This window comes from Mustela erminea, chromosome 4 (assembly GCF_009829155.1).
Source record: "Mustela erminea isolate mMusErm1 chromosome 4, mMusErm1.Pri, whole genome shotgun sequence".
Taxonomy (NCBI): domain Eukaryota; kingdom Metazoa; phylum Chordata; class Mammalia; order Carnivora; family Mustelidae; genus Mustela; species Mustela erminea.
Window position 1 is genome coordinate 123,068,529 of NC_045617.1, and position 15,658 is coordinate 123,084,186.

General features: G+C 42.1%; 1 protein-coding gene across 1 annotated transcript in view; it reads right to left on the reverse strand.

Annotated features, from left to right (window-relative positions):
* Positions 1-7,199: 7,199 nt before the first annotated feature.
* MUC21 (mucin 21, cell surface associated) overlaps positions 7,200-15,658 on the reverse strand; it is a 39,142-nt gene continuing 30,683 nt past the window's right edge. The window contains exons 3-6 of the mRNA XM_032338070.1: positions 11,287-11,404; positions 8,388-9,905; positions 7,999-8,213; positions 7,200-7,661 (exon numbers count right to left, since the gene is read on the reverse strand). Coding sequence (XP_032193961.1) covers positions 7,473-7,661; positions 7,999-8,213; positions 8,388-9,905; positions 11,287-11,404 — 2,040 coding nt within the window. The 3' untranslated portion in view covers positions 7,200-7,472. The remainder of the gene's footprint in view (positions 7,662-7,998; positions 8,214-8,387; positions 9,906-11,286; positions 11,405-15,658) is intronic.

Below are 15,658 nucleotides of genomic sequence, written 5' to 3' on the forward strand. Positions count from 1 at the left end.
AAGCTCTCAGTTTTCCCCCATTGACAATGATATTCGCTGTGGGTTTTTCATAGATGGCTTTGATAATATTGAGGTATGTGCCCTCTATCCCTACACTTTGAAGAGTTTTGATCAGGAAGGGATGCTGTACTTTATCAAATGCTTTTTCAGCATCTATTGAGAGTATCATATGGTTCTTTTTCTTTCTTTTATTAATGTATTGTATTACATTGATTGACTTGCAGATGCTAATCCAAACTTGCAGCCCTGGGATATATCCTACTTGGTCGTGGTGAATAATCCTTTTAATGTACTGTTGGATCCTATTGGCTAGTATGTTGGTGAGAATTTTGCATCCATGTTCATCAAGGATATTGGTCTATAATTCTCCTTTTTGTTGGAGTCTTTGTCTGGTTTTAGGGTCAAGATAATACTGGCCTCATAAAATGAGTTTGGAAGCTTTCCTTCCATTTCTATTTTTTTGAAACAGTTTCAGGAGAATAGATAGTAATTTTTCTTTAAATATTTTGTAGAATTCCCCTGGGAAGCCATCTGGTCCTGGGCTCTTGTTTGTTGGGAAATTTTGATGACTGCTTCAATCTCCTTACTGGTTTGGGGTCTGTTCAGGTTTTCTATTTCCTTCTGGTTCAGTTTTAGTGGTTTATACATCTCTAGGAATGCATCCATTTCTTCCAGATTGTCAAATTTTCTGGTGTATAGTTGCTCATATGTTCTTATAATGGTTTGTATTTCTTTGGTGTTGGTTGTGATCTCTCTTCTTTCATTCATGATTTTATTAATCTGCATCCTTTCTCTTTTCTTTTTGATAAGTCTGGCCAGGGGTTTATAAATCTTATTAATTCTTTCAAAGAACCAGCTCCTAGTTTCATTGATTTGTTCTATTGTTCTTTTGGTCTCTATTTCATTGATTTCTGCTCTGGTCTTAATTATTTATCTTCCCCTTCTGGGTTTAGGCTTTCTTTGTTGTTCTTTCTCCAGCTCCTTTAGGTGGAGGGTTAGGTTGTGTACTTGAGACCTTTCAAAAGGCTTGTATTGCTATGTACTTTCCTCTCAGCACCGCCTTTGCTGTGTCCCACAGATTTTGGAACAGTTGTGTTTTCATTTTCATTTGTTTCCATGAATTTTTTCAATTCTACTTTAATTTCCTAGTTGACTCATTCATTCTTTAGTAAGATGGTCTTTAGTCTCCATATATTTGAGTTCTTTCCAACTTTCTCATTATAGTTGAGTTCTAGTTTCAAAGCGTTGTGGTCTGAAAATATGCCAGGAATGATCCTTATCTTTTGGTACCAGCTGAAACCTGTTTTGTGACCCAGGTTGTGATCTATTCTGGAGAATGTTCCATGTGCCCTAAAGAAGAATATATTCTGTTGTTTTGGGATAGAATGTTCTGAATATATCTGTGATGTCCATCTGGTCCAGTGTGTCATTTAAAGCCTTTATTTTCTTGTTGATCTTTTGCTTAGATGATCTGTGTGTTTCAGTGAGGGGGATGTTAAAGTCCCCTACTATTATTGTATTATTGTCAATGTGTTTCTTTGATTTTGTTATTAATTGGTTTATATGATTGGCTGCATCCATGTTAGGGGTATAGATATTCAAAATTGTTAGATCTTCTTGATGGACAGACCCTGTAAGTATGATATGGTGTCCTTCTTTATCTCTTATTATAGTGTTTGGCTTAAAATCTAATTTATCTGATATAAGAATTGCCACCCCAGTTTTCTTTTGTTGGCCATTAGCATGGTAAATTGTTTTACACCCCTCACTTTCAATCTGGAGTTGTCTTTGAGTCTAAAATGGGTTTCTTGTGGACACCATATTGGTTGGTCTTGTTTTTTATCCATTCTGATACCTGTGTCTTTTGATTGGGGCATTTAGCCCATTTACCTTCAGGGTAAATATTGAAAGCTATGAATTTAGTGCCATTTTATTGCCTGTAAGGTGACTGTTACTGTATATTGTCTCTGTTCTTTTCTAATCTGTTGCTTTTTGGTTCTCTCTTTGCTTAGAGGACCTCTTTCAATATTTCCTAAAGGGCTGGTATGGTGTTTGCAAATTCTTTTGGTTTTTATTTATCCTGGAAGCTTTTTTTCTCTCCTTCTATTTTCTTTGACAGCCTAGCTGGATATAGTATTCTTGGCTGCACAGTTTTCTCATTTAGTGTTCTAAATAATATCATGCCAGTCCTTTCTGGCCTGCCAGGTCTCTGTGGATAGGTCTGCTGCCAATCTACTATTTTTGCTGTTTTAGGTATATACTTCTTGTCCTGAGCTGCTTTCAAGATTTTCTCTTTGTCTCTGAAACTTAAAAGTTTTACTATTAGATGATGGGGTGTTGACCTATTTTTATTGATTTTGAGGGGGTTCTCTGTGCCTCCTGGATTTTGATGCTTGTTTCCTTCACCAAATTAGGAATATTCTTTACTATAATTTGCTCCAATATACCTTCCACCCCCCTCTCTCTCTTCTTCCTCTGAGAACCCACTTATTGTAATATTGTTTTACCTTATGGTATCACTTATCTCTCAAATTCTCCCCTCATTATCCAGTAGTTGTTTTTCTCTCTTTTCCTCAACTTCTTTACTCTTCATCATTTGATCTTCTATATCACTAATTTTCTCTTCTGCCTCATTTATCCTAGCAGTAAGAACCTCCATTTTTTATTGCACCTCATTTTTTTTTTTAGTAGGCAGAGAGAGAGAGAGGAAGGGAAGCAGGCTCCCCGCTGAGCAGAGAGCCTGATGTGGGGCTCAATCCCAGGACCCTGAGATCATGACCTGAGCCAAAGGCAGAGGCTTTAACCCACTGAGCCACCCAGGCGCCCCTTTATTGCACCTCATTAATAGCTTTTGTAATCTCAATGTGGTTAGATTTTAGTTCTGTTATTTCCCAAGAAGGGGATTTTATTCTCAAGAGAGGTATTCTATATTACCTTCCATGTTATATAGATAGATAGATAGATAGATAGATGATATAGATATAGACATAGATATAGATATATAGATATAGATATTAGACTGGTGAATAGAACAGAGCCACACACTTGATTTGGGGTGTATTTTGGTCTGTTAGAAGAAACTGCTCCCAAATTTTTAAAGAAGGAAAAACATATAGATAGATAGATAGATAGATAGATAGATAGATAGATACACACACACACAACTTGTATATATACATACAAGAATAAGGGCAAACATGATGAAGGGATGGAGTATGACTGTAAAGGTAAATATTTTAAAAGGTTGTAAAAAAGGAATTGATAAGATGTTGGTTGAAAAATGAAAAAAAAAAAAGAGGGAAGAATGTGATCAGGCTGGAGACTAGAACAAAGTCATTCACTAGACTTAGTGTATATTTTGATCTCTTAGAAGAAACTGTATCCCAAATTTTTTAAGAAAGAAAAACCTATATGTATACAAAAATAAGGTTAAATACAATGAAGGGATAGAATATGAATCTAACAATGAAAATTTGAAAAGATTTTTTTAAAAAGGTATTGATAAGATAAAATAGTTTAAGATTTTATTTATTTATTTGACAGACAGAGATCACAAATAGGCAGAGAAGCAGGCAGAGAGAGAGGGGGGAGCAAGCTCCCTGCTGAGCAGAGAGCCCGATGCGGGGCTCGATCCCAAGACCCTGGGATCACGACCTGAGCTGAAGGCAGAGGCTTTAACACACTGAGCCACCCAGGCACCCCTGATAAAATAGTTTAAAAAGGTTAAAATAGGAAAGAGGAAAAATTTTAAAAATAGAATAAAAGAAAAATAAAATTTAAGAAATTTAACTTTGCAAGACTAAAGAATCATGGGGGGGAAGCCATGAATTCCATCTTCTATACACAGATATTTCTGATGTTTTACAGTTCTCATTGATTGGTGAACTTGCTCTTGGCTGAATGTTCTTGCTGATCTTCTGGGGGAGGGGCCTGTTGCAGTGATTCTCAAATGTCTTCGCCCAAGGGAGAATTGTACTGCCCTTGCCAAGGGCCAGGCTAATTAATCTGCTTGGGTTCTATCTCAGTAGCTTTAATTCCCTGACCGCTTTCCGAACAGCTTTGGAGGATGGGAATGAAAATGGCGGCCTCCAAATCTCCAGCCCTGTAGGAGCCAAGAGCTCAGGGCCCCGCTCCTCAGTGCGCCATTAGAGGAAAACAGTCAATCCTTCCTCTCTCCCTGGTCTCCAGCCACACTCCATGCTCACCTGGCCTGTGACCTAGTGTTTCCATCTCTGGCACTCAGCCCCACTTGGAGTCTCCAAACTCAGCTGCTTCCCACCATGTGCTCTCACACCACTCCTACCAGAGGAGGAAAGAGGGGTGTCTTTTTGGATCTGCCACTTATGGGGTCCCTGCTTGAAAAGTGGTGGCCCAACTGTGTCTTGGATCATGGTTTAAGGTAACCCCATGCTAAGAGCCCACGTCTTGGCTCCATCTCTGCAGTCAGCTTCCTCACTCCAGTACCTGGCAGCTCTGCCATACTCAGACACCCAGGGTCTTTTTGTAGCCCCATGAGTCATGAAACCACACTGTCCCCATGAGGGCTTCATCCCCTGCTTAGCCTCTGGAGTGATGTCCCTCAGTGGAGCAGACTTCTAAAAGTTCTGATTTTGTGTTCCACTATTCTACCTCTTGTCGGGAGCCAGCCCCTACCCCCACAGTCTGTCTTCCCATATGTTGCCTCGGAATCAGTTCTCCACATGTCCTACCTTCCAGTAAGTTGTCACTTTTCTGTTCATAGAACTGCCATTCTTTTCATCAATCTCCTGTTGAGTTTGTAGCTGTTCAGAGTGGTTTGATAACTATCTAGCTGAATTCTTGGGACCAGACAAAATTTAGGTCTCCTATTCCTCTGCCATGTTTCTGCTCCTCCCCTCAGTCACCAAAGTTTTTATGATGCAATTATTTTTCATGTTTTCAAAATAAAAAACAATAACAAAATTTATAGTGCTACCAATACACTCATGAAGTGCATGCAACCTCATGAAGTGGATATTCTATCATCCTCATTTTTACAGATGAGCAAACTGAGACCCAGAGAACTGCACCCCATAATAATATGGGGGCTAGAATGAAAAGGGTGAGTGGCAGTAAAATGGGAGTTAGAAAAGTCTAACTAGCCTGATGCTCTGACCAAAGAGGTCTTTTCAGATGAATCAGTTTTAGGCACAGGATGAAGATCCAAAAATGATTCCATTCAAAGTTCATTGTGTTAGTCCAATAGTGCAAAAGCATGAGATCTGAAAGGGACAGCACTAATTCTGTCCACTTCTTAGGCTCTGTTTGGATCAAACATTCTTGGTGAGCTGTGACTTTGTCAAGTTAAAATATGTGTGGTCCATGTAAGTGCATTCCATGATGAAAGTTAAGTAATGATGTTTCCAAACTACACACACACACACTCTAGATGCTGGGAGTAGCAAGGTACTCACAGCCTAACCATGTGAATTAATCACAAGCTAAATTTGTTTACTGTGCTTTTTTGTCTTTCCATCTTCCTCTGTGTTGAAGTGCCCATTGCTTTGAGTCATTTGTTGTTTATCTTTGGAAATCAATTTACTTAAATAATATGCCTGGTAATAATATTTTAATAACTTTATTGAAATAGAATATACATAAGATAGGGTTCACTTGTTTAAAGTAGATGCCAGTGAGGGGGGGACACCTGGCTGGCTCAGTCAGTTAAGCATCTACCTTCAGCTCAGGTCATGATCCCAGTGTCCTATAGTGGAGCTCCATAGGACTCCCTGCTCAGCAGGTGTCTGATTCTCCCTCTTGCCCTGCCACTCCCCCAACCCACACTCTCTCTTGCTCTGTGGTCTTTCATAAATAAATAAAGTCTTTAAAAAATAGATGTCAATGATTTTTATTATATTTACAGAGCTGTAGTTGCCAAACCCTTTCACTATGCAGATTTAAACCTTCTCTATTTTTCTTTTATTTCTTCTAATGAATCTCTTTGTTTTTTCTGTCTTGAACCTTATTACTTGCATGTTAGTCTTCCTGAATTTATTCTCCAAGTGTCTTCTATTTTATGGATGATTTTCATCTCTGTATTGTTTTGTATAATTAAGTTATTATTCCCACTTACTCTTCCAGTATACTAATTTTTCCCCAGGTTACTAATTTTATTCATAACAATGGCCAACCTCTTTCCATTTATCTATTACAATTTTAAACTTGAAAATTAATGTTTACAATTTTTAATTATCTAAATGAATTCCCTTACCTGACTTTCACAGTATGCTTTTCACTGTTTACACCAGTGGAAGACATCTTTTCAGGCTGCTCAACTCAGCATCTCCTTTTAATCCCTTTAAGTGAAATGGTGATGATATGGTCCTGAATAGAGCTTAGCATGACCTCATTGATCATCCACTGACTTGCTCACATTAGAAAAACCAAGTAAGTATTGGAAGGCAGAGCAGGTTCCACTGCTACAAGTTGGGGTGAATCCTCTAATAAACTACTAATCCTGTCTGAGGGTTCTGTCCCCAGTGGGATTTCTGTCACTGCCTTGTGGATTTGGGGCAACTCAACTTTCCAAAGTAGCTCCTCTCTATCCTTCAAGACCTGTAGGTGGACTTCACCCTTGTACCCATGAAAGTGATATGTTCAGCTCTTCTGGGAGGGGACTCATGAGAATCACAGGCTTTACCACAGGTGTCTCTGCTCTGAACCTCTTGAAAGATTAGACCTTGGCCAGGAAGGTTAAAGCTGAAAAGTCTTTCTCTTGGTAAAAGGAAACACTCTCTGTTTCTGAAAGGAACACGGTGAGAGAGAAAAGTGTCAGATTGCACCTCTATTCTGACAAGTAGACCAGGTCTAGAGCAAAGGTAAATGCCCAAGAAACGATGATTTTGAATGAATGTGCCTTGTCCCACAGCACATGTAATTGCAACTTCATCCTGCAACTCCACTTCATCCTGCTCTGCTTTCTCTATGTACCATGACATAATCTCTGTGTACCACATGCCTAAGCAGTGAGCCTGTAGAATCCTCACACCTGCCCTCCCTTCTCATTTCTCCCAGTTCAATTCCCTTATCAGTCTGGTGAGTCTCAGAAACACAGTGTTTCTGTTGGGACAAGAAGGATTAGAGAAATGGGGGAGGGCAGGAATGAAATCTCTGGATTTTACTATGGATATTTTGAATGCCAAGGGGTTCTGGCATGGAGGTTCTCTCATAGAACAGGGAAATTCAACTCAGCACTGTAGACATTCACTCATGTGCATACAAGATTCCATCATGAATTTTGGATGTGTTTATTTCTTAGATAATTGACCAATAGAATGTCCGCTTTCCACAGTTTAGTAAAAGCAAGAGACAGGGAATGTCTTCCCCAGGGCTGTCAGAGACCCAGACAAAACTGGGAGGGGACTCCTGAGGACAAATAAAAGGACACTCAGATCCCTGGTCTCCCTGGTTGGCTTCCTCCTTGAAAAAGGTGGCACTCTGGATTCAGGGGCCATTCAGGGCCCATTGTATCCCCTTCTCATCTCCATGGCTACTGAAGATACTGGTCTCCTCCAGAACCAGTTAGGGCTCCAGCTAGGCCTGTGGTGGACTCCATGATTCCCTCCAGGGCCCATGCCAAGGTTGGGGCCATGGGGGTGGTAGACAGCTGTGTCAAAGACGTTTCTCAGGGACAGGGAGTTTCTCTAGAAAAAGAAGGGCAAATCATTTCAGAATCATATCCTCTTCTCCCAAGCCTTAACATGGACTTGTTCTGGAATCTTCTTTCCCTTTGTATCACTTCCTTCACCTAGTACTTCTTCCTCTACACTTTATTCCTTCTTTTGACTCTTTTCCTCAAGTCAATAGTTTGCTCAGCACATTGATTGGCTCTTCCAGTTCTAACTTGCTACTTCTCTTTTGTAACATACTCCTAGTCTTTCTTTCCCCCCAACTTGGTGGCACTACTATTCATACCCCATTTCCTCATGTTCCTGCTACTCCTTCCCAAGACACTCTCCTACATAGTAGGCAGGCACTCACCACACAGAAGAAGAGCCCAGCAAAGAATCCCACAGTCACTACAACTGAGACCAGAGTAATGAGGAAGATTTCCCATGGTTTCAGGGACCCACTGGGTATCATTTCATTCACTGGAGTAGTAGCACTCGTGCCAACCCTATGGGAAGTTGTATGTGTTCCAGTTGGAGAATGTGTGCTAAAGCCTCCTGTGGTTGCACTGGATGCAGTGTTGGCAGCTATGCTGGTCCCACTGGAAGTCACACTAGATCCAGGGTTGGAGACTGTGCTGGTCCCACTGGGGTTTGTGTTGGATCCAGTACTAGAGACTTTGCTGGACCCACTGGAGGTCACACTGGATTCAGTGCTGGAGGCTGTGCTGGTCCCTCCGGAGGCTGTGCTAGATTCAATACTGGAGGATGTGCTGGACCCACTGGAGGTCACACTGGATTCAGTGCTGGAGGCTGTGCTGGTCCCTCCGGAGGCTGTGCTAGATTCAGTACTGGAGGTTGTGCTGGCCCCACTGGAGGTCACACTGGATTCAGTGCTGGAGGCTGTGCTGGTCACTCCGGAGGCTGTGCTAGATTCAATACTGGAGGTTGTGCTGGACCCACTGGAGGTCACACTGGATTCAGTGCTGGAGGCTGTGCTGGTCCCTCCGGAGGCTGTGCTAGATTCAGTACTGGGGGTTGTGCTGGCCCCACTGGAGGTCACACTGGATTCAGTGCTGGAGGCTGTGCTGGTCCCTCCAGAGGCTGTGCTAGATTCAGTACTGGAGGTTGTGCTGGACCCACTGGAGGTCACACTGGATTCAGTGCTGGAGGCTGTGCTGGTCCCACTGGAGGTCACACTGGATTCAGTGCTGGAGGCTGTGCTGGTCCCTCCGGAGGCTGTGGTAGATTCAGTACTGGAGGATGTGCTGGACCCACTGGAGGTCACACTGGATTCAGTGCTGGAGGCTGTGCTGGTCCCTCCGGAGGCTGTGCTAGATTCAGTACTGGAGGTTGTGCTGGACCCACTGGAGGTCACACTGGATTCAGTGCTGGAGGCTGTGCTGGTCCCTCCGGAGGCTGTGCTAGATTCAGTACTGGAGGTTGTGCTGGACCCACTGGAGGTCACACTGGATTCAGTGCTGGAGGCTGTGCTGGTCCCTCCGGAGGCTGTGCTAGATTCAATACTGGAGGTTGTGCTGGACCCACTGGAGGTCACACTGGATTCAGTGCTGGAGGCTGTGCTGGTCCCTCCAGACGCTGTGCTAGATTCAGTACTGGGGGTTGTGCTGGACCCACTGGAGGTCACACTGGATTCAGTGCTGGAGGCTGTGCTGGTCCCTCCGGACGCTGTGCTAGATTCAGTACTGGAGGTTGTGCTGGACCCACTGGAGGTCACACTGGATTCAGTGCTGGAGGCTGTGCTGGTCCCTCCGGAGGCTGTGCTAGATTCAGTACTGGAGGTTGTGCTGGACCCACTGGAGGTCACACTGGATTCAGTGCTGGAGGCTGTGCTGGTCCCTCCGGAGGCTGTGCTAGATTCAGTACTGGAGGTTGTGCTGGACCCACTGGAGGTCACACTGGATTCAGTGCTGGAGGCTGTGCTGGTCCCTCCGGAGGCTGTGCTAGATTCAGTACTGGAGGTTGTGCTGGCCCCACTGGAGGTCACACTGGATTCAGTGCTGGAGGCTGTGCTGGTCCCTCCGGAGGCTGTGCTAGATTCAGTACTGGAGGTTGTGCTGGCCCCACTGGAGGTCACACTGGATTCAGTGCTGGAGGCTGTGCTGGTTCCACTAGAGGTCACACTAGATCCAGTGTTGGAGACTATACTTGTTCCACCAGAGGTTGTGCTAAATCCAGTATTGACAAGTGTGCTCATCCCTCCAGAGATTGTGCTGTGTTTATTCTCACCTGATGTGGTTGTTTCACCTGTTGATAATCCTAAATGATGACAAACATATACTGAGCGTAAATACTTTCTGGTTCAATGCTTGTTTAAATTCATTACATGGACAATTCTATTGGATGCTCACCATAGCACTATGAACTAGATACTACTATTATCAACAGCTAAGATGAAGAAATTGAGGCTTAGAAATGTTAACATTTGTCCATATTTATGCAGATAGTAAGTAGTTGAGCAGGAGTTTATACTTAGGGTACTGGATCTGCCCTTTCAGCTACCATGCTAAATTGCCCTCTCCACCCAGCCCCAACACCAGGATGATATAACCTAGTTCCACTGGTAGTAAGCTTATTCTATATTCTACTATATAAGATTCAATACAGATAAGAAGTATTATAAAGGAATTGTAGAAGCCTTGTGAAACTAGTATATATTGATTAATTCATTCTTAAAGTAGTATTGCTCCCTTCTGAAAAAATATTTTTCAGTTTTATTCAGAAAACATCTATTTCAGAATTGTCTGAGTAGCTTATTAATAAAAAAGATTCCTAGGCAAACTATTCTAGATTAAATTAATCAGAGTTTGATATGTGGCCTTTCAACAAGGGACTGGGTGAGTCTATATGCATTCAGTTTCCAGGGTCTACTGATCTCTACAGCAGAGGCCAAAGAAGCACAAGTCATATATAGCTTAAAAGCACAAGATCTCCCAGGACAAATGGCTATAAGGTGTAGGGAATCTCTCAACCTTCTTGGAGACTTGGACAGAATTAATGTTTTGTCTATTTTTTGCCCCTCACAATACTGAAGGACAAAGATACTCAACTTAATCAAAATTAATTTGTGGGTCATTTTACCACTAACTGGAATATGGGTGTCTATCACTTCATTCCACACATATGTATTTTTAATTTGGGCTTAATTGAACAACATAGGGTTAGAGTTTTAGCTCTATTTTGGGAAGCCCCCCCCCCTTTTCAGCAGTGTGGTACAAATTGGGGTTAAGATCAGAATCTTGAATAAAACTGAAGAAACTGAGATGACCAAGAGTAAGAATGACACCACAGTCAACTCTTTCCGTTCTTAGTAGTTAAACCCCCAGCCAACCACACAGGTTATTATAATTTTTTAAATGCAGAAACCAAGGCACAGAGAAATTAAACAAGTCATCTGAAGTACACAGGTAACAGTGGAGCCATGACCCATACACAGGCAGTCTGAGACCAGAGTCTACAGTTTTAACCACTGTGCTCTGACTGCCTCCTGGGTGATACCTAACTAGACTAAAGTGATTGGGGTAAAATGATGATTCCCCACTCTATAGAAGAGAATCAGAGATAGTCCTGACAGTGGCCAGCATCACCCAAAGCACCCTGAAGCTTCTGAGATCACCCACTTTCAAAGGAAATCACTTACCGGTTTCTAAAAGTAGGAGATGCAGTAGTAACCAATACTTAAGGAGACTGTTTCCTTTCTGCATCTTGATCTTCTTAGTTGTTGGAAAGTAAAGTGCCTGAATCCAAGCTGTGGCCATCTAGAAGGCAAAGAATAGAATTCTTGAAAAAGGAGAGTTCAAGGTGAAGAGATAAAGACTGGAGCTTCCAGGAGCTTGGGTCTACTAGGTGCTTGTTTGGGGGAAGAACTTTGAGCTTGGGTAGAAGACTAGATGCCGACTTAAGCTTCCTCCATGCAATGTTCTTGCCTTTTTCTTTATTATGGAAGAGCTGCAGGGACCTTTATAGCTTCATATGTGTTGGGGAGGAGTTCAGAAGTTTATTTGTTCTTCTGCCAACTGTGAGCAGTTAAAAAATAATACTGAATTTGAGAAGGAATAGACTAGGGGTCAAGAGGAAGGTGAGAAAGGAGAATGACATGATCACACTAGTCAGGGCACAGGACTGGCTGGGTCAGAGCAGGAAATAAAATGGCATGAGGAGATCAAATTTGCCAGAGTGGAAGGGACCCACCCTCTAATGCAGGGATGGGGCCAGAAACCTGTTCTACTGCAAGACGTTGTTTCCTGGTCAAGAAGTTCTGTGTGGCTGTTTTGGTAAGGAAAAAGCCCTAATGAAATGAGCTAAGTGGGTGGTACCCCACATCTCTGAAGCAAATGGAAATATGAGAATCAAAAGAGAACAGTAATTAAAGGTCTGGGCTTCTGGGTTACAGGCAGAAGACAGATGGAACATTGCTGGGTATGTAGTAGGCACTCAACAATGCACATTGAATAAACATGGAAAGAGAGATCCAGCAGTTGATGAAGACATCTTTGGGTTCTCTGGGGCATGATGGCTGAGAGCATGGGGGATGTTGAATGTATAGAACAAGCCATCTGTCAGGCTTATAGCAGGTGAAGTGGTGGTATAGGGTCCCATTCTGATCCTCCACCATAGGAATTTCCCTCTTGTTGTTTTCAGAGAAATATGAGGGATCTCTTCTGCCATGGAATCCTTCAGGTGTTCCTTCTCATCAGCCTAATGAAGCATCTCTCAGTAGAGTATACCATAGATAACACATTAGGGGACTTCAAGTCTGTTGGGGAGGAGGATATATAGTCCAAGTCCTCTAGAAACGTCATGCTGGTCTGGACACAGATGTAATAACAAAGGATACATAGTCAACTAAACAAGTATGACTGAAGAGACCCAAATGAGGAGAGGGTTTTGGGAGTTCATGGGGAAGGCATCTTGTATCCAGGGCCAAGGAGTTGATAGATGGAAATTTCAGTGCACAGTCTGTGTGACCAAAGGCAGATGTCTTCATAACTGTTAACAAGAAGCTTTGAGGAAGAAGCAACGTCTCAGTTTATTTGTGGGTGATTGAGTATTCCTGACATGTAAGACCTGTTTGAAAGAAACAGGAGGTGGCTGGAGACATGAAGGAATTTTGAGTGAGTCTGAGAGTCGGGAGGGGACAGAGTGTGTTGGAAAAGGCTGATGCAGATCTGCCTAATGGCTGTGAGGCTGAAGCAGTTCTGAGGCAGAATTATGAAAAATCATTCAATGACTGGTTAGGCTTTAGACTCCTAGCAATCGCATTTTATGGCTAAGAGGCCAAAAGCACTCTAAGAAATCTTTTTTTTTTCCCCTCTCTAGAATTATTTGGAGGCAGAGTTCCTGGATTCAAGTCCAGATTCTACCTTCTAGACATAATCTTAAAATTATTTTGAACACATACTTAACGGAGGCTGTATGTAATTAGTATCTTTACTGTCCTTCAAAACAACACAAGAACCTTGGAACTTTAGTTATTACTACCAATTCTTAACTCATACCTTAATCTTATCAAGTGTTTTAATTCTGTCTTGGTGGTTTTTTAAAAAATTTTATTTATTTATTTGACAGACAGAGATCACAAGTAGGCAGAGAGGCAGGCAGAGAGAGAGAGAGAGAGAGGGAGAGAGGAGGAAACAGGCTCCCTGGCGAGCAGAGAGCCCGACGCGGGGCTCAATCCAAGGACCCTGGGATCACGACCTGAGCCGAAGGCAGACGCTTTTACCCACTGAGCCACCCAGGCACCCCTGTCTTGGTGGTTTTTTTAATCTTAATTTAATTTTATTTTTTTCAGTGTTCCAAGATCCATTGTTTATCCACTACACCCAGTGCTCCATGCAATATATGCCCTCCTTAATACCCACCACTATGCTCACCCATCCACCACCCTCCTCCCCTCCATAACCCTCAGTTTGTTTCTCAGAGTTCACAGCCTCTCATCTTTCATCTCCCCCTCCAATTTACCCCAATTCACTTTTACTTTCCTTCTCTTAATGTCCTCCATGTTATTCCTTATGCTTCACAAGTAAGTGAAACCATATGATAATTAACTTTCTCTGCTTGACTTGTTTCACTCAGCATAATCTCCTCCAGTCCCATCCATGTTGATACAAAAGTTAGGAATTCATCCTTTCTAATGGAGAGTAATATTCCATCGTATATACGGACCACATCTTCTTTATCTATTTGTTCGCTGAAGGACATATTGGCTCTTTCCACAGTTTGGTGATTGTGGCCATTGCTGCTATGAACATTGGGGCACAGATGGCCCTTCTTTTCACTACATCTGTGTCTTTGGAGTAAATACCGACTAGTGCAACTGCAGGGTCATAAGGTAGCTCTATTTTTAATGTTTTGAGGAATCTCCACACTGTTTTCCAAAGTGGGTGCACCAACTTGCATTGCCACCAACAGTGGAAGAGGGTCCTCCCTTTCTCCCCTTTCTCCCCTTTCCTGTTCCATTGATTTTGCCAATTCTAACTGGTGTAAGGTGGTATATTAATGTATTTTTTTTTAAGATTTTATTTATTTATTTGACAGACAGAGATCACAAGTAGGCAGAGAGGCAGGCAGAGAGAGGGAGAAGAAGAAGCAGGCTCCCTGCTGAGCAGAGAGCTGAATTCGTGGCTTGATCCCAGGACCCTGGAATCATGACCTGAGCTGAAGGCAGAGGCCTTAACCCACTGAGCCACCCAGGTTACCCTCTCAATGTGGTTTTGATCTGAATCTCCCTGATGGCTAGTGACAGTGAACATTTTTTCATGTGTCTGTTAGCCATTTGTATGTCTTCTTTGGAGAAGTGTCTGTTCATGTCTTCTGCCCATTTTTTGACATAATTATCTGTTTTGTGTGTGTTGAGTTTGAGGAGTTCTTTATAGATCTTGGATAACAGCCCTTTGTCTGTAGTGTCATTTGCAAATATCTTCTCCCATCCCGTGGGTTGCCTCTTTATTTTGTTGACTGTTTCCTTTGCTGTGCAGAAGTTTTATCTTGATGAAGTCTCAAAATTTCATTTCCACTTTTGTTTCCTTTGTCTTTGGAGACATTTCTTGAAAGAAGTTGCTGTGGCTGATGTTGAAGAGCTTACTGCCTATGTTCTCCTCTAGGATTTTGATAGATTCTTGCCTCATGTTGAGGTCTTTCATCCATTTCGAGTTTATCTTTGTGTATGGTGTGAGAGAATGGTCAAGTTCTGTTTTGGCTTTTAATTTCATGAGTGATTATTGTTATTTACTTATGCACTATAAGCCAGAATATAGTCATATAGCCAAAATAAGCTGAGAGAATGGAGAATATGGTGAGTAGCGGAGTGGGCATGTGCTTGACTGAAACTTGAGAATATGATTGTTAAAGATCGAGAAAGGGTATTAGTGGACAATCAGAAGACTATGAAACACATTTAAATCTACTTGCTTTATATTCTGTATTTAATAATTCAATTTTTGTGGATCTGATCCTGCTGTTCTGTGTTTTGTTTCTTGCTGGATTTCACTGATGCTTTATGACTGAGTTGGTTTTACTAGAGGTTTAAGGCTGAGTTTATTTTTCTTGCAATGCTATCTATAGAAGTAATTTGAAGTCTTGGATGAGGGCGTGATCTTCTACAGAGAATTTGCATGTTTTGGCCAAGCATATGGATGCATTACCATTTGAGGATTCTCATAAATTAAATGATAGGTTTTGAGGTCTTTGAATAACCCATGATTTGGAACTGCAAACCATGTAAAGTATTGTGTGGTTACAAGTTATTTCCCAAGAGATACTTCCCACTCTCCTCCCTTCCTCTTTGCTAAGTTTAGAGATAGATAATTTGCTTGCATTTCCTTAGAGGAAGAGTGGGTTTATTTTTAGCTTACACTCTCCCTGAAGGTTTCAGATTTATGGAAGGGTCTACTGGGAGACTCCCCACCCATGCTGGTCTGACTGAGGCTATACTACTTGAAGATTAAGTTCACTGGGTTTGGCAAATGTTGACTTTAGTACTCCTTTACCTCCTTGGTTTCCCACCTGAACCT